Consider the following 24,880-nt stretch of genomic DNA (forward strand, 5'->3'; position numbering starts at 1 on the left):
CCCGGAGGGGCCACACAGGACGCGCAGAAAGCGTGCTGTCCCCGGCTCAGGAGCCGCTCACTGCACAGCCTGCTGTTTCTCAGCGCGGCCCCTCCCCTGCTCACCTGGGACTCCTGGGAGGGAAAGTCTGTGTCTGGTCCTAGTTTAGCGCCATTTAGCTGTGTGACCCAAGACCAGTTGCTTAACCTCTCTGAGCTCCTCCCTTCCGGAGGGAATGGGACCCCGGTCATCACCGCTCACGTCTGGGATGCAAACTCCCCCCAGGCGGATGCAAAGCAGCCCTGCAGGGTCTGAACCACGCGTGGCGGACTTCAGGGTGAGGGACACATGCCTCCCTGGGAGGAGGCCGCCCCGGCCCGCCAGGCGGCGGCGGGAACATCTGAGGAAGTGGACCAAAGAGCGGCTTTTTGAAAGTCAACATTTCCTTCCAGTGCGTTCGGTTCCAGCACAATAATCTCCCCAGGGATACATGTGAATCCCCCAAATGAATCTAACAACACCTACAAAGCACGTCCCCAAAATGTGGCGAGAAACCTCGACAAACATTCACAAAACAGAAAATGCGTCCGCGGCCCCCAACGCCCAGACACAGGACTGCCCATCCCTGGCTCCGGGTGAGCCGAGGCCCAAACAGCCCGCCACGTCCTGGCCGCGGGCGCCGGCGGCCCTGACCCACACAGGCCGCGCCGGGGGGCCCAGGGGCACCGGGGTTCGCTCTGGCAAAATTAAGTGTGACCCCTCCCTCGCACTCAGCCCTTTCAGACACGGAGACCAAGAGGGCGGTGGCTTTCAGAAACTCAGCCCCTCCTCCCGCGCCGGATGTTCCCCGTGGAGACAAGCCCTGGTGGTGGGGGCGGGGCTTCGGGCAGCAGCTGGCAGCGCCCCCTCACGGGCAGTGGGGGTCCCGGGCAGGGACGAACTCCTATCTCAGCGGGGAGCGCCCTTAGCCAGACTCAGACAGGATCCCCAGGGACAAATGGCCAGCCCGCGCACGGGTGACGCTAACAACACGGACACAGAGGACGGAGACGCGTTCCACGGCACATACACAGGCAGACACGAGGCGACAGAGACGGACAGGCCACAGGGCACGGGGACACCGGCATGGACATGGAAAAACAAGGAAATTAGACCTCGGCGTTCTCCGGCTCGTCAATGGAAATGGGCTGGAAGAGAGCAGAGGGAGAGAAGAGGAGGAAGCGTTAGGACAGGAAGTGCAGCGAGGGAGCGAGCCCGCCGCCCGCGGAGGGGAGGCCGTGTCCGAGGGCACCCTGGACGCCACCGCGCCTCCCAGGAGGCGGACCCCGGGGCAGGCAGCTACCCTCGCGGGTCACGTGACCGAGGGCCCAGAACCCGGCTTGCCAGGTCTGCGTGGACGTGGCACTGCCCGTCGCTGAGGGCCAGGGCTCTGAGAAGAGGGCTGGAAAGAGCAGGGTGGACGGGGGTGGGGGGCCCAGACCCACTCAGCTCAGAAGGACAGGCTTTCTTCCCTTCATTTGCCATCCCGGGGCGGGCGGGGGGGGGGGGGGGGGCGCAGTCCAGACTGCAGTTGGGGTGAATCCGAATCGGCTTCAGCTTCGCCAAGCAACAGACCCGCACGGTTGAGCCTCGCACAAGGCGGGTTCGAGCGGAGGAAAACGGGCATGCACGGGGGCCCTCGCCGCTCGAGCCCGCGTTGTTCAAGGGGGGACTGTACGCCCCGAGCCCAGACCCTCTAAGTCCCGGGGCGGCTCGTCATTCAAGGACACACTGCCCGGAGGCGGCGGGTGCCACCTCGAGCGACACGAGGAACCATGCGCTGGCATCGAGTCCGAGAGGCACCGCGCGCCGGTCCCCGTGCCGCCTGCTGCGGGAGGTGGAGGGCCGGGGTCGTCAGGCTGCGCGGACAATGAGCTAATTCAGTGGCTGCTGACATCCCCGGCACCTGGGAACGCTCACACACGCGTGCCTTCTTCCGAGAGAACAGCCGTGGGGAACGCCAGGGGTGACGTCTGCATGGCACGCAACCCCCAACGTCACCCGAGGTCACGGCCCTGCGGCCATCCATCCGCTGCCCCTGCTCAGAGGGGACGTGGGGCTTAAATCCACCTGAGAGATCCTCGTACGTTCACTCTCGGCGCGGAGTTTCTTTCCAAAACTCTGCCGGGCGACTTGGCAGCAGCTTCGCGAACACCCTGCAGCGCGGGGAGCAGCCAGCCCCCGGCGGAGCCGCGCCCCTTCCCTGCAGGGCCGGGGCCTGAGGATCCCCCAGGCGGCAGAGACGTCTGCGTCCCCGTCAGAGACGTGTGGCCGTGGGAAGTTGTGCGTGTTTTTAAGGACGTTTTCATTGGTTTGTTTTTAGAGACTAACAGGTTTCTAGAACGTCGTCCGCTGCACCCCCCCCCGTATGTCCCTACGGTATTTCCACTTTCTGGGAGGGATGAACGAGACTGGATCGAGCTGTCACCTGCCTCCAGCCTCTCTCTACCCGGGGGCCTGGTTCCTCCACCTGCCGGCAGGGACCTGAGCGGGTGCCTCCTGGGCGCTCCCTCCCCACCCCCTCACGGCCCCCGGGCACCTCCAGGAGCTCTGTAACGAGGAGGCCACAGCCCCTCAGGCCCGCGCCCATGTGCTCCCAGCGGGCAGGGATCGGCATTGAGGAGTGAATCCTCCGAGTGGCCCCAGGGACCCTGACGGACTCGCCCGCCAGCCACGGGCTCCCCAGCTCCCCACGCCTCGACCTCCAGGAACGAGGAAGCACAACCCCAACCGTAGCGGCCTCGGGAGCTGGGACACCAGCTCACTTTAAGGACCTTGGTCACAAAAGGAGCAGATGTTCCAGAGAAAATGGTGGTCTCGACATTTTAAATCCAGTTTATGCCCCCAACGGGCAAGTACAGGCACAGCTCAGTAAGGCCCCTCGGTGGACTCTGCTGTGTGATGGGTGAGGGAATCTGTGCAACCAGAACCATCCTTCACCAAGCCCTGGTGGCCAGGTGGTTCCCCTTTTCCTGCCTGGGCGCCCCGGGCTGTCACCCCCTCCTGGCCTCTGTGTCTGCAGGCTCTCCTCGCTCCTGCCTGGGGCGCCCCGGGCTGTCACCCCCTCCTGGCCTCTCCTCCTCATCTTGCACTGGCTCTCGGGTCTATTCTGCACATTTATGAACGCTTCCCTGGCCGGCTTCTCCCCAAACTCCTCCTGAGCCCAGCACTCCTTTCCCCGTCAGCCGGGCTCACTCCTCTCTGACGGACACACTGCCAACGCTGAGCGCCAGGGAAGGGCCTCGTGGTCCGGGGAAGTGGAGGAGGGAGCGGAGGAGGGCGCGTGCTTTTCAGTTTATTTCTTCTTCTTCAAAGGCTCCCGCGGTGACGACAGGGGACTGGCCGGTGAGACAGCCAGACGCCTGCAGCCCGCACTGCTCGCCTCCACGGGCTGCCACCAGGAGGCAGTTCCTGCACACGACCGATTGCCTTTGAGTGGAACGGCCGGCCGAGATCTCAACGCAGGCCAGGCCTTCGGGGAGGGGCCATGGGAACGTTCTCTGCTCACTCTCGCTCCCCGCACACCTCTCCCCGCACACCCGCTCCCTATACCCGCTCCCCGCACACCCGCTCCCGTATACCCTCTCCCCGCACACACACCCGCTCCCCGCGCACCCTCACTCCCTGCACACCTTCTCCCTGCACACCTGCTCCCCACACACCCTCTCCCGCACATTCTCACTCCCCGCACGCTCTCACTCCCCACACACCCGCTCCCTGTATACCCTCTCCCTGAACATCCTCTCCCCGCACACTTTCACTCCCTGCACACACACCCTCTCCCTCCACACCCTCACTCACCGCCACCCTCGCTCCCCGTGCACACAGTCACATCCCAGGCCTGCCCATGTCACACCTCCAGTAGAAATGGTGACGCGTTTGCCTGCCTGGGTCCCAGGCAGAACGGGAGGGAGTTGGTTAACGCACGGGAGGGACTGGGCCACCTCCCGGCAGGTGTGCCAGAGCAGAGCCCCCCGCCAGCACCCCACCTCCTGAGGCAGACACGACACTGGCCTTCCCACTGGGAGTTTAAGCAGATGGGACATCTCGTCACTACTTCTCGACAGTAACCTGTGTGACCGGCGGCCTCTGAGCGAGAACTGACTTTTCTGCTTTGTTAGTTAGTTCTCCAGGGGCAGGAGGCGTGGCTTTACAAACAGCGAGCCCCTCGGTCACGCCGCGTGCCGGAACGGGTGGCTTTCTAACCCTCCTTCTGGGCCTCCCGGCGACGCCTGGTCTAGGTGGGACGCGAGGCGGTACCTTCTCGCCGTAGCCGCGGTCCTTGGTCATCATCTCCCGCAGCGTCTGCAGGACCTTGATGCACAGCTTCTCCTCGTTCTCCTCCAGCAGCTGCTTGGTGTGTTTGATCAGCCTGAGGGGGAGCCACATGTTACACGCCTGCCAGGACCTCCCGGCAACGAACCACAGGTCCCCGCCACTCACGGGGCCTCCTCAACTCATGAGCCAACACTCATCCAGGCTCTGGGGCCGCTCACAGCCCTGAGAACCAAGGCAGCGACAGTGTCTCAATGGTGCCACCTGCTGGTCGGTGACAGCAAACACACTCTGGGCAGGAGCGGGCCACACCCCCACAGAGAGATGGATCTCACAGAGTAAAGGGGAGGGGTCCCCCACATCCGCTGCTTCTCCCCTGATTGCCAGGAACGTGGCTGAAACACGCCAGCAGAGCCCACGACCTCGTGACGACAATGGCCGGGCCAACACGCTGTTCCCTCGTCCTTCCGAGGACTCAGAAAGGCCAACTCCGGGGCCGAGCCCACGGTCAGGCTTGGCACACAGCCGACCGCGGGATTCTGGCCTGGGACCGCGCTTTGTCTTAGCTGATGCCCCACAGCATAAACAGAGAAACAACGAAGTTGTAGGAAGGCTGTGAGGCCCCGACAGGCCTGGAGAGTTTGGAGGGCAGGAGGGGGAGACCTTTCTCGGTCCATGTCGCAGCCCACAGGGGGCGCCGTCGGTCCTTGCTGAGCGGAAGACCAGTGGACGGGGCCTGCAGTTAGAGGGAGGCGTTCGCACCCTGGCCCCTTTGGCTCAGGGGATAGAACGTCGGCCCGCAGACTGCAGGGTCCCGGTTCGATTCCGGTCAAGGGCACGTACCTCAATGGCAGGCGTGCGGGAGGTAACCCATCGGTGTGTCTCTCTCATATCAATGTTTCTCTCTCTCTGTCTCTCCCTCTCCCTTCCACTCTAAAAATCAAAATCAGCCGAAACCGGTTTGGCTCAGTGGATAGAGCATCGGCCTGCGGACTGAAGGGTCCCGGGTTCGATTCTGGTCAAGGGCATGTACCTTGGTTGCGGGCACATCCCCAGTAGAGGGTGTGCAGGAGGCAGCTGATCGACGTTTCTAACTCTCTATCCCTCTCTCTTCCTCTCTGTAAAAGAAAAAAAAAAAATCAATAAAATATATATTTAAAAATCAAAATCAATGGAAAAATGTCCTCTGGTGAAGATTACAAAAAAAAAAAAAAAGAAAGAAAGAAAAAAAAGGGGGACATGCTTGTCCAAACCACAGTGAGCCCCCACGGGGACGGTGGGGCAGGACCGCGACCTTGCGCTCAGCAAAGCCGAACACCAGGCCAGCATTTCCTCCCTCGGAGCCACTGCTGAGTCTGGTCCCCGGGCCCGAGACTGACCCCTGACCCCGGGGGGTGGCGCTCACTTGCAGATGAAGCCCCCGCTCTCGCACTTCCTCCTGGCGTCCGTGTTCTCCGGGAAGAGCAGCTCCGGCCGGTGCAGCACGTCCACCAGCACCGACAGCTCGGCCTGCACCAGCGGCCGCAGCCGGTCCTCCAGCGCCGAGACGATGTCCTGGAGGGAGCGCAGCCCGTGAGCGGGCGGGCGGGCGAGCGAGCGCACGTCCACCTCCACGCGCCCGGAGACCCGGCCCGGTTAGAGGGACCGGACACACGCCATTCGCCGCGGCCCCACGGTTACCTGGCGCCTCAGCCCCGGGGCAGAAAGCCAAGCACACACAGGCCCCCTCCCACCCGCCTCCTTCCCAGAAGGCTCTGCGCTCCGCGAGGGGTCGTCCCCCAGGCGTTAAAACCGGACGCGGAACACGTTCGGCCGGCCACGTGGGAAGATGCCGACGATGTGAGCGCGACAAAGGGTCAAACACCGGTGTGGACTCTACGATCCAACTTTTATAAGCGTCCACTCTAAAGGGTACGCGCCACCCACTATTCAGACATCACGGGCCCTGGCTGGTGTGGCTCAGTGGTTAGAGCGTCAGCCTGCGAACCAAAGGGTCCCGGGTTCGATTCCGGTGCAGGGCATGTACCTCAGCTGCAGGCTCTTCCCCAGCCCAGGCCCTGGTTGGGGCACATGCAGGAAGCAACCAAACAACGTGTTTCTCTCACATCGATGTTTCTCTCTGTCTCTCCCTCTCTCTTCCACTCTCCCTAGAAATCAATGGAAAAATATCCTCGGGTGAGGATTAAGATAATAATAATAATAATAAATATTTTTTAAAAAGACATCACGGTGGCCTTGGTGGTGGGATTACGGGAGAGGCTGATTTCCTTCTCTGTATGGGCACCGAGTCCTGCCCAGTTACTTTCAATGAGCATGAATTATTCATGGACTAAAAAGCCACACAGAAATGAGAACACAAACGAATGAACATGCGGTATCAACATGCTAAATACGTGTACCCTGATAGCATGATGGTCTTCAAATGCAAAACACACAGCTGCAGGAGAGGAAAACAGAGAGACATTGAGAGAGCAGCGAAACCAACACGACAAACGCCGTCGAAAGGCAAACGGCAGGAAACGCGTGAGACATGACCTCCCAGAGACGCTGCCGCTGGCCGGAGGGCTCGCTGACGAGACCCTCGCTAGAGACGTCCTGGCTCAGGTGGGCCGGGCAGAGCACGGCATGCTGGGTAACACAGGAGGAGCCAGGGAACCAAGGAGACACGCGTGGGAAAGGCCACGGACAATGCATTTGCCCCAACTGGGGCCCCGATTCCATCGGTCGTGGTCGAGGAAGAGTCGATGAATCCTTTGCCCAGAAACTAACCCTAAAATATGTGGCTATAACTTTAACTTACGTTTAACAACATGTATAACCACTGGATAGTATTTAGAATGGATGAACGAGTCAAACTAATTCTTGTGGGGTGGGGGGGCGGGCGGGAATTTCCCCAATGAGATTGCAACATCCCTTCATTCCTCTGACTTTCCTGCAGTCAGGAAAAGAGGGTCACTGTTGCACAATTCTCTGAGGGTTTCATCCGCTTCCCTGACAGGGTCCTCTCGGAAAGCACCCGACTTCCTCTCCTTCGACCGTGGCAGGTGCTAACCCACAAACCTCTCCTCGCCGACAGCACCGACGGGATTGGCTAGCGCTTCCACGCCGTGCGCGTGGCGCCCGGCCTCTGTGCGAGGCCTGGACCTGACACGGCGGCCGATCCGCACTGTATCGTCCAACGGGTGACACCAGACAACCAGGGAGACCGACAGACAAAGACGGCGAAGCGATGGCAGGGAAAGGGCCAGGGTGACGTGAGGGGTGTCTGCATGGGGTTGGGGTTAATCACACAAGCACTGAGCCTGCGAGTGATGGTCCTACCACCCCCACCACCTCGCTGTCCCAGGCCGTCTCCTAACTCCAGGGACTCAGACGAGGACGCAGTCGAGGCCGAGGACCCGTTAGCTCCTGGCCACGTCTCTCTAACAAGCAACCCCGTGCCCTTCTGCGCTTTCCTTTCCTCCCCCAGAGGACGCTTACTATTCCTTCCTCAGGGCGCATGGCCCCCCGGCTTCGGAAGAAACCTGCAAACCTACGCCTTCCCTTTCAAGACCACGGACTGTCTGTCGGGAGCTCTCCCCCGGCCCGCAGCTCCGCCCTCCTGGTCGCCGGCTGTCCGGGGCCCCTGGCTGCGCTCACTGCCCGCCTCCCGCTCTGCGCGCCGAGGCCGTTCTCCAGCTGGGGAAGCAGGGCTGGGTGCGGGGCAGCCCCCCAGGCAGGCGGGCTCCCCGCCCAGGTTACCTGCAGCCTCTCGATGATGTTCCGGTAGTCCCTGGAGGCGGCCAGCACCGAGTCCCGGCGCGCCGCGTTGCGGGCGGACAGCCGCCAGTTCAGGGCCGTCTTCTGCACGATGTTGTGGGACTTGAGGAAGAGGTTGTTCACCTGGCTGTCCAGGTCCACGGGGATGGCGATGGCCCGGCTCTTGGCTGCGGAGAAGGCGACGCGTGAGCTGGCAGCCTTCGCGGGAGACGCCCCGAGACGGAGGGACCACCCTCGCCCCGGGCAGAGGCTCCGTGGGCACACGCGCCACGGCCACCCAGTGCGAACGGGAGCTCAGCGGGCTGCCCCCCTGGGTGGGGGGGGGGGGCTCCCCATGTGAGGGAGCTGGGGGAACAGCTCTGAGGGTGCTGAAGTCTCCGAGGGGCAGGTGGGTGGGAAGAGATCAACCAAAGGCCTTGTCTGCCTAGAGGCGTCACCATGGACACAACAGTGTGGTCAGGGCCTGGGGCGGGGCGGCGAGAAGGGGTCAGTGGGGAGAGAGGGGGCGCCTGGAATACTCTCAACAATGAAGGTGTTTTTTAAAAAATGCTCTGAGGTCACACCGTTGGGCAAGTCCAAGTGCCATGGATTTCGGCCCCAAGTGGCTTCTGTGTGTGAGAATCATCAGGCAGGACACTCGTCTGGCCAATGGATTGTTTTCCCGCTTCCCCCCCGCCCCCGAGAGGCTCAAGGGACAGGGCAGCCTCCTCCCGAAGGGTGCTCCTGGAGGCATCCCGTTTCCGCGGCGACGTGGGCACCAGTGAGTTCCCGGTGAGGGCCTCCCGGGCCCTGAGGAAGCTCACACGGCACTGCACGTGCCGAGAGCCGCACCGCCTAACGGGAGCTCGCTCCCAGCCCGTGTCTCTGGGGAGAGACCGCTTCCGGCTCTGGGCGCTGCGGCTGGACGGTGGCGGATTGGGAACGGGGCCTCGCTCCAGGCCGGGCTGGAGGCGGGGCAGCGGGGGCTTCGGTCACGGTCAGACGTGGGTCAGACGTGGGCCCGCGGCGACTCACCCACGTCGGAGAGCACGCGGATGCAGCCCTCCACCGCGGCCTTCTGGCCGGGCGCCAGCCAGTTGCAGTGGTACACGCGGAACACGCCCTGCAGCAGCTGCACGAACACCGGCTGGCGCGTCTGCAGGGGAGAGGCGTGGGCGTGTGTGTGGGCGCGGAACGGACCTGGCCGGGCACCGGGGCTCCCCAGCCCGCCCGCCCGCCCGCCCGCCCGCCGGGGGCGAGGGGCGCGGTGGGACCCGGACTCCAGCCCCGCCCGGCGGAGCGTTTCAGGGCAGGGCACGGACTCGATGCTGCCCGACCTCGCCTGGCCACGGAGGAGTGCAGGACCCGGAGCCCGGAAACAGGCGTTTCTGTCCCGGCACCAACCGCCGTGTGCCGGAGCCGGCACCTGCCTCTCTGGGCCTCGGCTCTGCCGAGGGAGCCAAGCGGCAGACGGACCCCCAAGTTCTCTCCAGACATGAGATCCGAAGTAGCAGCTACACTTGTAAGCAGCAGAAACCAACTGAGACGTGAGTCTCGCCTAGAATGCTCCCCACTTCCTTCTTTCCTTTTTTAAAAAAATAGTTCACTGGCTTTTAGAGAGCGAGGGAGGGAGAGGAGAGAAGCATCGATGTGAGAGGGAAACGTGGATCAGCTATTGCTCTTCTGGCCCCTGGAGACCGAGTCCCCGCCTTCAGGCCACAGGCTGTGCGGCCCCGCGGGATCCCCACCACAGAGATGGAGGGAGACAGTCAGGAGAACAGGAGCGATTCCTCCAAGTGCACACGCCAAGGACACGTCTCCCGGCTGCACGGACTCAGGGCTCTGAAATGGCTGGGCACCGAGCCACGTGTGCAGGGCCGACCCCTGCATCCCCAGCGCCACAGGCTCACGGAACGGTGCCCTGGAGCCGCCCCCCCCCCCCACCAGCCTGCGCCACCTCCCAGAGCGCCAGGTCCCCCAGCAGCTACCACGGAGGCTCCAGGACTTTTACAAAGTGTTGGTAACGGGCTAGCACCCAACTGCGTCTCTAAGGCTGGAGGGAGGCACGGACCGGGGAGAGGGAAAAGCGGGCATTTTAAGGAGAAGACAACCACCACCGTCACCCTCTGGTACGGAGAACGCTCTCAGGCACGTCGTGACCCCGGCTCCTGCACAAGCGGCTCTGCCAGGGAAGGCGGCGGCAGACGCCACCCCCGCCTCCCGCAGCGCCAGCCTCAGCATCCCCTGCTCAGGCCCATTAACGGCCCCCCCACCTGCAGCCCCTCCCCCCACCTGCAGCCCCTCCCCCCACCTGCAGCCCCTCCCCGCTCCTGCAGCCCCTCCCCCCACCTGCAGCCCCTCCCCGCTCCTGCAGCCCCTCCTCCCACCTGCAGCCCCTCCCCCTTCCTGCAGCCCCTCCCCCACTGCAGCCCCGCCCCCCTACCTGCAGCCCCACCTGCAGCCCCTTCCCCTACCTGCAGTCCCTCGTCCCACCTGCAGCCCCTCCCCCTACCTGAAGCCCCTCCCCCCCACCTGCAGCCCCTCCCCCCACCTGCAGCCCCTCCCCCCCACCTGCAGCCCCTCCCCCCCACTTGCAGCCCCTCCCCCCACCTGCAGCGTGGTGCTCTGGTCGGAGAAGGGGGAGCTGAAGAAGGTGGTCACGATGCTCATGACGATCTCGGTCACGTACTTCTCCAGGATGGAGTCCGCGTGCCGCCGGTCACTCGTGTTGTTGCAGGCCTGCGGGGCGGCCGCACCCTTACACACACGCCCGCGCAGGCCTGCACACAGCCCCCAGCCACTCCTGCCCCCCCTTACACGCAGGGAAGGCCTGCAGGTCAGGGTCTCTCCCTGAAGGAAGGGCAGTGATAGGAAACTTCCGAGCCCTGACCCTGATTTAAAGGGACAGGAGGCCTGAACTCCGGTCTGGCTCCCGGACTGCCAGGACCAGGAATCCGAGATGACATACACACAGGCCTGTGACATCCAGGCTCCAGCTCGGGGAGGGGCCCCGAGGAGAGACGGTTGTCGAGGGCAAGGAGACCTATAACCCGATGCACTGTGTCCCCGGGGGTCACTCGCACATCACCCACCCAGGATGGAACGAGACCCGGAAACGACCTGCCGACCCTGAAGCCTGGCCAGTCAAATCCAGTCTCACCTGAGAGTGAGGGGGGGAGACGAGACGAGTGAAAGCAGAACAGCCGCGTCTGCCTCCTCGTGCCGTGAATTAGCGGGGGGACATCAGGAGACTGTTTTCCTTATGTCTACACAGGCATGCCCGGACTGGGACAGGGACGGACAGACACACAGATGGACGGACACGGGGACACACACACACACACACGTGCACGTCAGCTCGGCCTCCTCCGCGCCGGGAAGCTCACCCTGCAGATGTCCACGAGGAAGTTCTCAAACAGCTTCCACATGTGGTTGCTGGTGTAGATCTCCTTCATCTCCACCTCGGTGTCCACGTAGCAGTGGTTCAGGAAGTTGATGTAGGCGATCTTGACCTGGGCGGACACAGCTTCGTGAACGGCCAGCTCAGTGCCCGGGGACTCAGTGTCCGGGGACTCGATCGCCGCCCCATCTCAATAGTGAGAACGACCCGGACACATTCCATTTCCCCGCCGGGTGTCATGCCCTTGATTTCTTTATATTGAAAATTCACATTTATGAAATTTAAAAACACAGAGATTTTGGAAGAGAATAATGTATCCTCACTTGAGGGTATTTTACCATAGGTTTTTAGACAGACTGGAAGGGGGGAAAGGGAGAGAGAGGGGGGAAGGGGAAGAGAGAGAGAGACATTGACGGGAGAAACACACATGGATTGGTTGCCTCCCACTCACGCCCCACCTGGGCTGGCAATCAAACCTGAGATTCTTCCGGCCAGCGCTCTAACTGCTGAGCAACACTGGCCAGGGCTATTCCTAAATATTTTATGATCTGTTGCTCCTTATTTTTGTAACGCAGCCGTTCCTTCCACAGGATAAACATACGTGGTCGGGCTTACGTCCATAGGAGCCGAACCTTAACCCACTCCGAACGCATTTCTGAGATGTGCGTGCGGATCCACCCCTCTCCGCTCACAGGCTGCGTGACTGGCCTCAGAGCGGAAGCACCACAGGGTCTCCGCGTCTCAAGGGCACAGAAGGAAAACAAACCTCCCCACGTCCCTTGTTCCTTTTGCCCCAAATCAACACTAAGGCAAACGCCGTTTCAGCCCACGGAAACCTCACAGGAATGAGCGCAGCCCCTGGCGCCGCGTGGAGAGATGGGGGGCCGCGCGGCCGCTCACCTCGGGGATGCAGTCCTCGTGGGTCACCACGCGCACGATGTCGTCCAGCGGCAGCAGGGAGTTGCACTTGATCTCGGTGTAGACGTTCTTGCCCTCGGTGCACACGGCCAGCAGCTCCACCAGGTGGATGTGGTACATGAGCGGGCTGTTCTCGTCCATGCGGTCCCGCTCCGACCGCATCATCTGGATCAGCGTCTGGAAGGACGCCCGGTCGTTGTAGAACACGAGCACGTCCTCGCCGGAGTTCACCAGCTGCAGGGACACAGCGCGTTCACGTCACGGGCGCAGGGGCCGGCGGCATGAGAAGTACAGCTCTTCTCGCCCGGCCGCGTGGCTCCGTGGGTGAGCGTCGACCTATGAACCAGGAGGTCACGGTGCAATTCCCGGTCAGGACCCATGTCCAAGTCGCGGGCTCCGTCCCCATGTGGGGCGGGCAGGAGGCGGCCGACTGAAGATTCTCTCTCACATCGAAGTTTCTCTCTCCCTCTCTCTTCCTGGATGCAATGTCACTTAAGGAACGTGGGTCTAATTTTTAAAAATATGTTTTTATTGATTTCAGAGAGGAAGGAAGAGGGAGAGAGAGAAACATCCACGATGAGAGAGAATCACGGATCGGCTGCCTCCTGCAAGTCCCCCACAAGGGATCAAGCCCACAACCCAGGCATGTGCCCCTGACCGGAATCAAACCTGGGACCTTTCAGTTCGCAGGCCGGCGCTCTATCCACTGAGCCAAACCGGCTAGAGCTCTTCCTTCCTCTCTTAAAAAATCTGTTAAAAGATCAGATTGGAGTCTTGCCCTATACGCGCAGTTTAAGTTCACAATGCGAGAAAACACACGCACACGCACGCACACGCACGCACACTCACACGAGCAATTACTTTAGTCCCCTCACATGGCTCCAGCAGAGGGTCCAGTCCCAAGGACAAGATGAACTAACTTAAACGTCCTAGGGAGCCCCGGGGAGGCTCAGGGAGCGGCGGTCACCTCGGCCATGACCATGTCCTGGCACTTCTTGATGAACTTCCCCTCGGCCTTGACGATGGTCTGCAGGAACTTGATGTACTGCACGTTGCGGCCGTGCGTCTCGATGCAGTGCACGAAGTGCTGGACCACCCTCTCGTTGATCTCGCTGCAGAGCTGGAAGTTGTTCATGAAGATGTGCTGCATGGTCACCGCCTCCAGGATCTGGCAGGGAGGGCGCGGGGAGGGGGCATCAGCGGCGGGCAGAGTGCACGCGAGAACAAGCCGAGTCCGCCCACACACACAGACCGTCTGCCCTTCGAAGACCTCTCTCCAGTCTCGCTCCTGCACTGCCTTCCTTCTCCCTAAACCTTCCAGCCCTAATGAGCACGCCGCGAGGTAGACAAGTCAGGCGTGCTTGGCTGCAGGGGTCACCAAGGGTCACCAGCGCTCCGACCAGAAGTTGAATAGCCCCTAAAGGATGCCCTCACCCCCCCCATTTCACCACGATTTTGACTTGTACAACCATAGCTTCATTTAGCCTGTTTTTTTTAAATATATATTTTTATTGATTTCAGAGAGGAAGAGAGAGGGAGAAAGAGAGAGAAACATCAATAAGAATCATTGATCGGTTGCCTCCTGCACGCCCCACACCGGGGATGGAGCCTGCAACCGGGCATGTGCCCTGACCGGGAATCAACCATGACCTCCTGGTTCATAGGTCCATGTTCAACCACTGAGCCCCACCAGCCGGGCCGTTGGGCCTGTTCTTGACCCTCACGCATTCGTGTCCCTCTGGCTTCTTATTCCAAATTACATGGTGATGTTGTCGTCCGTGCTGGTGCCGGTGCCGGCAGTCTGTCCCCTGTCACTGCTATGGCCACTTCATTGTCTGAATAACCACAATGTAGTTCTTTATGCCATTGCTGGTGGGCACGTGGGGAAGTGTCCGGTTTTAATGAGTCGTGACACTCTCCTTACTACACATCTGAACAGGGCTGCTCTGAACACTCTCGTATGTGTCTTCTGGGAAAGTTAATGTGTGCATTTCTGTTGGGTTTAGGCCCACGAGCGGAATTGCTGGGGTGCGGGGTTTCAATGTGTTTGGCTATAGGAGACCCGTCCAAACAGCTTCCGAAAGCTGTCAGCAACTCACATGCTATGTCACGGCTGTTCCAGACCCCTTTTCACACCTGACCTCGTCCGTCTTTCTCACTTCAGTCCTATCTTACTTCACGTGCATTTCCCCGAAGACCCACCACGTGGGAGCACCCGGTCATATTCCCCGGCCGCGTGGATGACTCCCGCTATGAGGGTCTCGTTTTAACGGGGTTTGCCCATTTTAAAAAGGGGATTGTCCGTTTTTCCCCTCACTGACTTTTCTGAGTTTGTTACTTATTCTGGACACGAATTCTTTCCGGGACGTGCGCATTGCAGTGTCTCCTCTCCTCCTGGCTTGCCTCTGGAGGCTCCTGGTGGTGTCACTTCATAAACAGACGTTCTTAAAGAGGTCCATTTATCAACAACTTCTTTTATGATTAGAGCTTTCAGCATACTGCGTAAAAAACTTCACGTTCCACATGGTCCTGAAGATGCTTTCATGGTGTCTTCTAGCTTTATTCTTTCTACCCAGTTACCGAGGTACTGAGCGTTGTTTGGGGTGAGGTATAGGGGCTCTCAACTTCTTACCTTTTGCCTTTTCTTTCTCTGAACATGACAAAGAGGGAGTATTGCCCTTCAATACAGTAATCCTTTCCCGGCAAAACTCTAGCTGTGCTAATAGGTGATTGCGTGCATATGCGTGCATACATGTGCATGTGTGTGAATGTGTATGTGTGCACAGGTGTGCCAATGCGTGTGCACATACAAGGATGTCCTTTGTAATGCTGCTTGCAAAACCAACAGCTAGGGCCAGGGGTCCTCAAACTTTTTAAACAGGGGGCCAGTTCACTGTCCTCAGACCGTTGGAGGGCTGGACTATAGTTTAAAAAAAAACTATGAACAAATTCCTATGCACACTGCACATGTCTTATTTTGAAGTAAAAAAACAAAACGGCAAAAACACCTGCATGTGGCCCGCGGGACGTAGTTTGAGGACGCCTGAGCTAGGCATTGCCTAACTGTCCGTCACCATGAGAATGGTGTTAAGAAAGCCCGCAGCCATTCAATGGGATGCCCGGTAGCCACCAAATCGAATGAGGAAAACATACGTACCCCTGACCTGCCAACACAGCCACGGTGTCTTACGTGAAAGAGCAACATGCAAAACAACGTGTAGAGTGTGCCCGTTTGTCTCTAAAAACTGCAGAATACGTATGTGATATATTTTAAAAACATATACTTAACAAGCTGAACAGTTACATAGCTGTGCTGCAGGTGAATTATTCTGCATTTGTATGAACACAGAGAACGTGCGCCTGCCTCAGGAGGGGGCTGGAGAGAGTGAGCACCTCTGTGCTGAAGTGAGATGTGACGAGGGCTATTATTAAAAACTAGAGGCCCATTTATCAACCGGTGGGGTCCCTCCGCCTGGCCTGCACCCTCTCGCAATCTGGGACCACTCGGGGGATGTCAGAATGCCGGTTTCGGCCCCATTCCTGCAGGCCAGGCCAAGGGACCCCACCGGTGCCGGGCCTCTAGTACGCATATAAGATCTTTGGTTAATCTCTTCCCGCCCTCCCCCTTATCCCCTTCCCTCTGAGATTCATCAGTCTGTTCCATGTTTCCATGCCTGTGTGTTGAATGTCTGCCCCCTGGTGGTCAGTGCGCATTATAGCTAACAGTCAAATGGTCCAATGGACGCTTAGGCTTTTATATATGTAGATATCTGGCCTGGCCAATGTGGCTCAGGGGTTGAGTGTCGACCTATGAACCAGAGGTCATGGTTCCATTCCTGGTCAGGGCACATGCCCAGGTTGCGGGCTTGATCCCCAGTAGCAGGCGTGCAGGAGGCAACTAATCAATGATTCTCTCTCATCACTGATGTTTCTCTCTCCCTCTCCCTTCCTCTCTGAAATCAATAAAAATATAAGATATATATGAACACATCTCACCTTGGCCCCCCCACCCTCCTCCTTCCCCTTCCCGCTCCGCAAAAAGATGGAATCTAAGTCCCCGTGAGAGCGGATCATGGTGTTTCCCGGAAATGGGTGCTGCATTGGTGCTCCGAGTCTCAGGGGCCACACAACAAAGCACAGCTGCCCCGGCCCGCCGCCCGCCTCCCGCCTCCCTCTTCCCACCTCCCTCCTCCCGCCTCCCGCCTCCCGCCTCTCACCTCCCTCTTCCCGCCTCCCGCCTCCTGCTGCCCACCTCCTGACTCCCGCCTCCCGCCTCCCACCTCCCGCCTCCCGCCTTCCACCGCCTGCCTCCCGCCGCAGCCGCCCTGCCTACCCCCGGGTTGAGGAACAGGTTGATGTGCTTGTGCAGCAGGGCCTGGTTCTGCTGGTTGCCCGCGCAGAAGTTCTGCAGGAACTCGTGCGCCAGACGCATGATCTCCTGCATCCTGGTGTCCTCGGCCTGGGGGGGGGGCGGGTGAAAATGGGCTGAGCTCAGGCTGCACAGTGGACGAGGGAGGTCTTGCGCATGGACAGCCCTCATCGCAGCCCTCAGCTCAGGCCAGGAGGCCAGGGCCCAGGCCACGCCCGCCACCGACTCCCCCGGGCTCTGGAGGCCGCGCTAGGCCCACCCTGTGAGGCCCTGGCTGCTGCCCTGCGTGCCCCGGAGGGCGGCCAGCCTGGCCCACATTCTCCCACTGGCCTCGGGCAGGAGCTAACATTTCATTTCAGTGGGAAAAGCCAGCCCAGAGCGGCCACAGAGAGAAGGCCTCCCGGTTCGTTTGCAGCCGGGCTGGACCCTGTGAGGACGGGGGGGTGTGTGTGTGTGTGTGTGTGTGTGACCCTGTGAGGACGGGTGGGGGGGGGGACCCTGTGAGGACGGGGGGGGGGGGCCCTGTGAGGACGGGGGGGGGGCCTGTGAGGACAGGGTGGGGGGGACCCTGTGAGGACAGGGTGGGGGGGGGACCCTGTGAGGACAGGGGTAGGGGGGGGACCCTGTGAGGACAGGGGTGGGGGGGTGACCCTGTGAGGACGGGGTGGGGGGGCCCTGTGAGGACGGGGGGACCCTGTGAGGACGGGGTAGGGGGGACCCTGTGAGGACGGGTGGGGGGGACCCTGTGAGGACGGGGTGGGGGGGACCCTGTGAGGACGGGGTGCGGCGGGGGGGACCCTGTGAGGACGGGATTGCAGGGGGGGGCCCTGTGAGGACGGGGTGGGGGGGGACCCTGTGAGGACGGGGTGGGGGGGACGCTGTGAGGACGGGGTGGGGGGGTGACCCTGTGAGGACGGGGTGGGGCCTGTGAGGACGGGGTGGGGGGGGACCCTGTGAGGACAGGGGTGGGGGGGGTGACCCTGTGAGGACGGGGTGGGGGGGGCCCTGTGAGGACGGGGTGGGGGGGGCCCTGTGAGGACGGGTGGGGGGGGCCCTGTGAGGACGGGATTGCAGGGGGGGGGCCCTGTGAGGACGGGGTGGGGGGGGACCCTGTGAGGACGGGGTGGGGGGGACGCTGTGAGGACGGGGTGGGGGGGTGACCCTGTGAGGACGGGGTGGGGCCTGTGAGGACGGGGTGGGGGGGGACCCTGTGAGGACAGGGGTGGGGGGGGGTGACCCTGTGAGGACGGGGTGGGGGGGGGCCCTGTGAGGACGGGGTGGGGGGGGACCCTGTGAGGACGGGGTGGGGGGGGCCCTGTGAGGACGGGGTCGGGGGGTGACCCTGTGAGGATGGGGTGGGGGGGGTGACCCTGTGAGGACGGGGTGGGGGGGGCCCTGTGAGGACGGGGTGGGGGGGACCCTGTGAGGACGGGGTGGGGGGGGCCCTGTGAGGACGGGGTGGGGGGGGACCCTGTGAGGACGGGGTGGGGGGGGCCCTGTGAGGACGGGGGGGGACCCTGTGAGGACGGGGTGGGGGGACCCTGTGAGGACGGGGTGGGGGGCCCTGTGAGGACGGGGTGGGGGGACCCTGTGAGGACGGGGTGGGGGGCCCTGTGAGGACGGGGTGGGGGGCCCTGTGAGGACGGGGGGGGGGCTGTGAGGACGGGGTGGGGGGGGACCCTGTGAGGACGGGGTAGGGGGGACCCTGTGAGGACGGGGTAGGGGGGACCCTGTGAGGACGGGGTGGGGGGGACCCTGTGAGGACGGGGTGGGGGGGGCCCTGTGAGGACGGGGTGGGGGGGGGCCCTGTGAGGACGGTTGTGAGGACGGGGTAGGGGGGACCCTGTGAGGACGGGTGGGGGGGGCCCTGTGAGGACGGGGTCGGGGGGGCCCTGTGAGGACAGGGGTGGGGGGGGTGACCCTGTGAGGACAGGGGTGGGGGGGGTGACCCTGTGAGGACGGGGTAGGGGGGACCCTGTGAGGACGGGTGGGGGGGGCCCTGTGAGGACGGGGTCGGGGGGGCCCTGTGAGGACGGTTGTGAGGACGGTTGTGAGGACGGGGGGCAGGGTCTGACCTTCTCGTAGGGGATCTGCAGCAGCTCCAGCACCACGGCGTGTGCGCTCATGTTCCTGAGCAGCCGCTGCTGCTGCTTCCGGCTCTTGCGCACGGACGCGCCCTCCTGCACGCACAGCCTGCTGAGCCGGATCAGAATCTGGGAGACAGGGGCGGGGGCGTCTGTTCCGAAGGCCTGTGTGCGGCGCGGTGGCCGCGTGGCGGCACGGTGCTGCTCGCCTGTGATTTGCTGAGACGAAGATCTTAAAAGCATCCTCACCCTTCACCCCTGACCCCCCAAGGAGCTGACTATGGGAGAGACAGAGAGAGAGAGAGAGAGAGAGAGAGAGAGAGAGAGAGCCGAATCCTAACCAGGGAACCTCAGGAGCTGACTATGGGAGTGACGTGGGCATCCTTTCACCACGTCCGTCTGTCACTCCGTCACGTACACGTTAAGGATATCACAAGTCGGTCGTTTTTACCTCAGTGAAGCTGGAGGTAATTTTTTTTTTTTAATATATTTTATTGATTTTTTACAGAGAGGAAGAGAGAGGGATAGAGAGCCAGAAACACCGATGAGAGAGAAACATCGATCAGCTGCCTCCTGCACACCCCCTACTGGGGATGCGCCCGCAACCAAGGTACATGCCCTTGACCAGAATCGAACCCGGGACCCTTGAGTCCGCAGGCCGACGCTCTATCCACTGAGCCAAACCGGTTTCGGCTGGAGGTAATTTTTTAAAAAGGAAGAACCTCAGAAAACTAGACTGCAGGGGGTGGGGGCAGGGGGTGGGGGGCAGGGAGGCCAAAGGGACCCCAATACATTAAAAGCCTCACCCGGGGGGAACGCCTCCACCAGGTGGTGCCCTGTGGGTGGCATCAAACGGAATCTACGTCCAGAACCACCAGGGGACGTGGATCTGACAGTCAGTGGGGCAGCTTCCGAGGGTGCGCTCTCTTTTTTTATACATATGTGTGTGTGTGTTTTAAAAATATATATTTTTGTTGATGTCAGAGAGGAAGGGAGAGCGAGCGAGAGAGAAACATCAACGATGAGAGAGCACCGTGGGCCGGCCGCCGGGGCGCACTCACCTCCTTGACGACCCGGTAGTTGTAGCTGCTCGTGCTCTCGTGCTTCGGGGCCGTGCTGTTCCCCTCCTAGGGCCAGAGGGGGCGTGAGTGCTTCCAGCCACTCGGGGCGCCTGCGCGTTCGCCGGGCCAGCACCCCCACGGGGGCTGCAGCGTCTGCCCGCCCTCCGCCGCCCGCACCCCCTTCTGACGGCCGTCACTGGGCTGACGTGGGAGGTGGCGGGCCACACAGCGGGGAGCGTGGCCCTGTCCCGAGGTTTGAAAGGGAGGCCTGGGCTCCGGCGCTCGGTCCGAGGAGACCGGCGACCAGGGGCCCGACCGTCTGGGACGGCCCGGTCTGCATGTCCGTCTGAGCCAGAGGAGGGGACCCTGCTCCGGGGCCCGGCCACCCCCGTGGGGGGCGCCATGGGGCCTCACCCACCTCTGCCTTCTTGTGCTCGTTCTCCCCAGACGCGCCGTCCATGGCCTCGTCGGGGCCCTGCCCCTTGTACACCCACAGCTCGGACTTCTCCACGATGGACCGCAGCTGGTCCAGGTCCTGCTTGATCTGCTTGTAGTTGTCCACGTCCTGGCTGGTGACCAGCAGCTGAACCTGGACGGATGCAGCCCATTAGTGGCAACAGCGGATCACACACACGCACACGCACACACATGCACGCACACACATGTGCAGATGCACACGCGCACCTGCATAAACACAGGTGCACACACTCATGCACGCACCATAATTCACACATGCACACCAACGCATGTGCTCACAATAAAACATACACACACGCACACACCATACTTCGTGTATGCACATACATGTGTGTGCTCACAATAAAACGTGTACACACCATACTTCGTGTATGCACATACATGCGTGTGCACACACAGGCACACACGTGCCGGGCGGCGGACTACCTGCTTGAAGGCCTGCAGCACCTCCTGCCGCTGGCTGAAGTGCCGGAAGAGCAGCTGCAGGGCCCCGGACACCAGGGGCGGGTAGTCGTGCATCGTCAGGTGCAGCAGGACCCGGAGGAAGGTCCTGCCGCCGTGGTCGTCCAGGTCCAGCGGCGTGTTCTCCTCACTGCGGGCCGCGGGGGGAGTGGCAGCTGAGCCACAGACGCCCTGGCTCCCCGCACCGCGGGCCGGACACCCCACACCTCTGTCCCCCCACCGCAGGCCCAGATACCCCGCCCCCTGCCCTCCCCCCCACCATGGGCCCAGACACCCGGCCACTTGGGTGTCCAGCACCTGTCTCCCCCACGTGACCTGACGTAATTAGCTCCGTGGACACAGTAACTGTTTCTTCCTAACTACACTGTGAGCGTGAGGACAGCGGAAGTGGACGGTGTTGCCAACTCGCCTGGGTCGGCCCCTTTTCCTTTCGCCGCTATTTCCCGCCATTTAACCAAACCTTGTGATGTGTGCATTGGGGGTCACCTCCTTAAACCCTTTCAGTGGTAGCAGGACACACACACACACACACACACACACACACACACAACCCAGGCCAGCTAAAATCGTTCTGACCTGAGCACTAAGAATTACAAAGGGAGCTCGGCTGGTGTGGCTCCGTGGTTGAGCTGCAACCCAGGAACCAAGAGGTCACGGGTTCGATTCCCGCTCAGGGCACGTGCCAGGTTGAGGGCTCGATCCCCAGTAGGGGGCGTGCAGGAGGCAGCTGATCCATGATTCTCTCTCATCACCGATGTTTCTCTCTCCCTCTCTCTCTCTAAAAATCAATAAAAACATACTTTTAAAAAGTGACAATCTCTTAAAAAAAAGCAGCACAAAGAGAGCAGCCAAACCACCTCCACCAGGCCCGAGCTCTCCTAGCACACCGGGCGGAAGGGCCGTGAGCGCCGGTGAGAGGACTTGGACTCCGGCCGCCCCCGGCCTTCCCCCCCGCCGCCCCGACCCCCGGCTCAGGACCACCCCACGCAGGGACGGGGAAGTACTCGCCTTCCTCCGAAGATGCCCTCCGCTTGCTCCTCAATGTGTTCAAAGTCCAGAGCGCCTGCAACACCAGGGCACGGGCCTCAGACGCAGCCGGCCTGAGCACGGGCCGCGGCCCACCTCGCCGAGCCCTGCCCCTCCCTGCCCACGGTCAACCTCGCGTCTTCTAGAGCTTTCCGCCAGAGGCTGAGCCAGCTCGGCCCGGGCACACGGTGCAGGGCCCCCCACTTCGGCCGGTTTTCTAGATACTGCAGGACCCCCCTCCCCGTGACCCCTCAGGGTCGCCCTCCTGCCGAGGGGCTCAGGCCTGGACGGGGTTATTTCTGCCACCACCTCGGCCTGACCCTTCACCACCAGTTCCTGGGCAGGAAGCACGTCCGTTGGCGGGAAAAGCTGCTGGTGGGCGGTAAGTTTTCTGGGAGAGTGTTTTGTTTGGTTACATTTCACGTAACCACACACTGGAACCCGCGGCCGTCTCGGACCAGACCCCCAGGAGGGAGGCAATGAGCCCCATCCCAGGAGGCTCTGGGCGCCTTCAAACACCCCCCCCCCCCCCCCCCCCCCGCCCCAAAGAACCCTAGGATCTCGTCCAAAATACAAAAATCCCCCAAATATGCTCGCCTTCCCCTCTTTCTAAGACGCCCTGAATGGACCGGGTCTGAGACGCCCTGAATGGACCGGGTCTAAGCGCCCTGAATGGACCGGGTCTAAGACGCCCTGAATGGACCGGTGCTCCCGGCCCGGCGCCGACCCGGACGCACTCACCGGGCACGCTGCCGGGCGCCTCCTGGCTGCTGCTGCCCGAGGACGCCTCCGACGTCTGGGAATTGCTCTCGTCGAACTCGCGCTTAAATATGCACAGGAGGCAGGAGATCCTGTAGTCCAGCCTCACGTTCAAGATAAACTGCAGGTTCAAGCGGAAACGGGACAGATCGGTCACAGGGCGCGCCACCTGCCACCCGTCGCCAGGCCGCTGGGCAGGCGGGGCCTGCGGGCCGCGGCATCAGTCACCGTGAGCGCCGAGCGAGCCCAGCGTTGGGCGTGGACTTCAGGTCACCGCAGCCTCAGGCTGGTGTGGGCAGCCCCTCGGCTTTAGTGCCGACTTCAGCATCCGGCAGCCGACTTAGCCGCCGGCCTGTACGTCCCTCTCCCGCCTCCACCAACATCACCTGTGTCAGCAGGCACGGAATGCGACCCTGGAGGGGCCCGGGCACGTGGGGGGGGGGGAGGCTGGCCCCTCAGTGCCACCTGAGGCTGAGCCGGGCGTTTACCGCCATCCCCTTCCCCAAAGGCAGCCCCATCCCGGGGGCCGCCGCCCACACGCCCTGCACCTCGGGCGGAGGGCTACCTGCAGGATCTCGATGATCTTCAGCTTGGTGTCCATGACCATGATGTCCTCCTTCTCTGGTTCCGCCTGCTTCACGTTGCCTTCGGGGGCGGCGGCCATGGGGGTCACGGGCAAGAAGCCCCCTCCCCGCAGCACCACCTGGGTCATCAGCTCCCCGACCCCGTGGATGGACCGCATCACGTTGCTGCCTGGAGGGACCGGACAGACCTGGGTCATGACCCCGTCCTGGGTCCTCAGCTCCCGGGCCCCAGGGATGGACCGCATCACGTGACTGCCCAGAGGGGCCGGACAGACCTGGGTCATGACCCCTTCCTAGGTCCTTAGCTCCCCAGCCCCGGGGATGGACTGAATCACGTGACTGCCCAGAGGGGCTGGGACAGACATCGGTCCTGGCAACGCCCCTACAGAGCGCTCCGAGGGGCCTGACATGGGCCATGAGCTCCCTCAGACACGCTCTTTAACACGTCTCTGTTCCGGTCCATTCTCAGGACCCTGGGGACCTGAGGTTAATGCCCATCGAGCACTAGGGCCCGGGAGTAGGGACACGTGGCTGAAGTCCCCACAGGAGCATTTTGTGAACTAATCCACCTGCCACATTTGACTGGCCACCTCCCTTCACATGGCTCCGCAGAATACACAGGAACTCACATATAAACATAAAGGAAACACAAAAATGTGCATCATCTCCGACTACGCTTGGGTCTCTGGGTGTCTAAAGCACTATTCTCTCTTTATATTTGAAATGTTTGCAGTGAAAAGTCGAGAAGAAAGGCCAGGCCAGCGTGGCTCAGGGGTTGAGCATCGACCCATGAACAGGAGGTCACAGTTCAATTCCCGGTCAGAGCACATGCCCAGGTTGGGGGCTCGATCCCCAGTGTGGGGCGTGCAGGAGGCAGCCGATCCGTGATTCTCCCTCATCATTCATGTTCCTATTTCTCTCTCCCTCCCTCTTCCTCTCTGAAATCAATGAAAATATATTAAAAAATACTTTTTAAAAAAGAAAGGACAGGACACCCGGGTGAAGGCTGCCCTGGAGCCACGCAGCCACTCCTGGCTCAGCGCCCCCCACCCCCACCCCGCACCTTTGTTCTCTTCTCCCTTCGCCATCTTGCTGATGGGGAAGATGGTGGTCACGTGCACGCAGTCCAGGATGGCCAGGAGGATTTTGGTTAATCGCAGGAGGTCAGAGAAGTTGTAGAAACCAAAGTAGATGAGATTCCTCGCTAAGTTTACAACCTATCGTATGAAAAGAGAGGGGGGCGGGGAGGTGGCATTAAATACCGTGTCTTCCGGGTCCACTGTACACCAACCAGCTCGTCAACGCCCGAGTCCCGCCTTCCTCACGATGAGACGTACGTCTCGCTTACAATTTCTGATCGAATCTCACTTTGCTTCCTCAGGAAGAAGATATAACAAACGAAAACCTGCAGAGCGACTGCTCTGCTCTGAGAACTAGCTCATGAGAGTGGGCCTCGTCGGTGGGTCTGTGTAGACCCCCCAAGACGGCCCGGGGCGAGCGAGTCCCCCTCGACAGGGGCACGGACTGCAGCCTGTGGCCTCGCAGACACACCTCCTCAAAGGCCAAGCGTCACGCAGAGAAGCACGCCGACCCCACGGGAACCCGGGTGACGTCCGGAGGGGGGGGGGGAGGGGGGGGTCCCTGCGGCAGACCGAGCACGGTGCTCCGTCCCGTCGTCTTTAACAGGGTCATGTACCGAGTCCTCAGGT

The 24,880-nt window shown here is 61.7% G+C and overlaps 1 protein-coding gene across 1 annotated transcript in view; it reads right to left on the bottom strand.

The window, feature by feature from the left end:
* Positions 1 to 24,880, bottom strand: part of ITPR1 (inositol 1,4,5-trisphosphate receptor type 1) — a 175,272-nt gene that overhangs the window by 57,223 nt on the left and 93,169 nt on the right. The window contains exons 22-38 of the mRNA XM_054729485.1: positions 24,235 to 24,388; positions 23,153 to 23,340; positions 22,570 to 22,708; positions 21,811 to 21,865; positions 20,767 to 20,932; positions 20,282 to 20,452; positions 19,864 to 19,929; positions 18,794 to 18,931; positions 16,683 to 16,808; positions 13,317 to 13,517; positions 12,332 to 12,583; positions 11,418 to 11,543; positions 10,642 to 10,770; positions 9,067 to 9,187; positions 8,035 to 8,219; positions 5,699 to 5,847; positions 4,279 to 4,390 (exon numbers count right to left, since the gene is read on the bottom strand). Of these exons, the coding sequence (XP_054585460.1) occupies positions 4,279 to 4,390; positions 5,699 to 5,847; positions 8,035 to 8,219; positions 9,067 to 9,187; positions 10,642 to 10,770; positions 11,418 to 11,543; positions 12,332 to 12,583; positions 13,317 to 13,517; positions 16,683 to 16,808; positions 18,794 to 18,931; positions 19,864 to 19,929; positions 20,282 to 20,452; positions 20,767 to 20,932; positions 21,811 to 21,865; positions 22,570 to 22,708; positions 23,153 to 23,340; positions 24,235 to 24,388 (2,478 nt within the window). The remainder of the gene's footprint in view (positions 1 to 4,278; positions 4,391 to 5,698; positions 5,848 to 8,034; positions 8,220 to 9,066; positions 9,188 to 10,641; positions 10,771 to 11,417; positions 11,544 to 12,331; positions 12,584 to 13,316; positions 13,518 to 16,682; positions 16,809 to 18,793; positions 18,932 to 19,863; positions 19,930 to 20,281; positions 20,453 to 20,766; positions 20,933 to 21,810; positions 21,866 to 22,569; positions 22,709 to 23,152; positions 23,341 to 24,234; positions 24,389 to 24,880) is intronic.

Source organism: Eptesicus fuscus, chromosome 18 (genome assembly GCF_027574615.1).
Source record: "Eptesicus fuscus isolate TK198812 chromosome 18, DD_ASM_mEF_20220401, whole genome shotgun sequence".
NCBI lineage: Eukaryota > Metazoa > Chordata > Mammalia > Chiroptera > Vespertilionidae > Eptesicus > Eptesicus fuscus.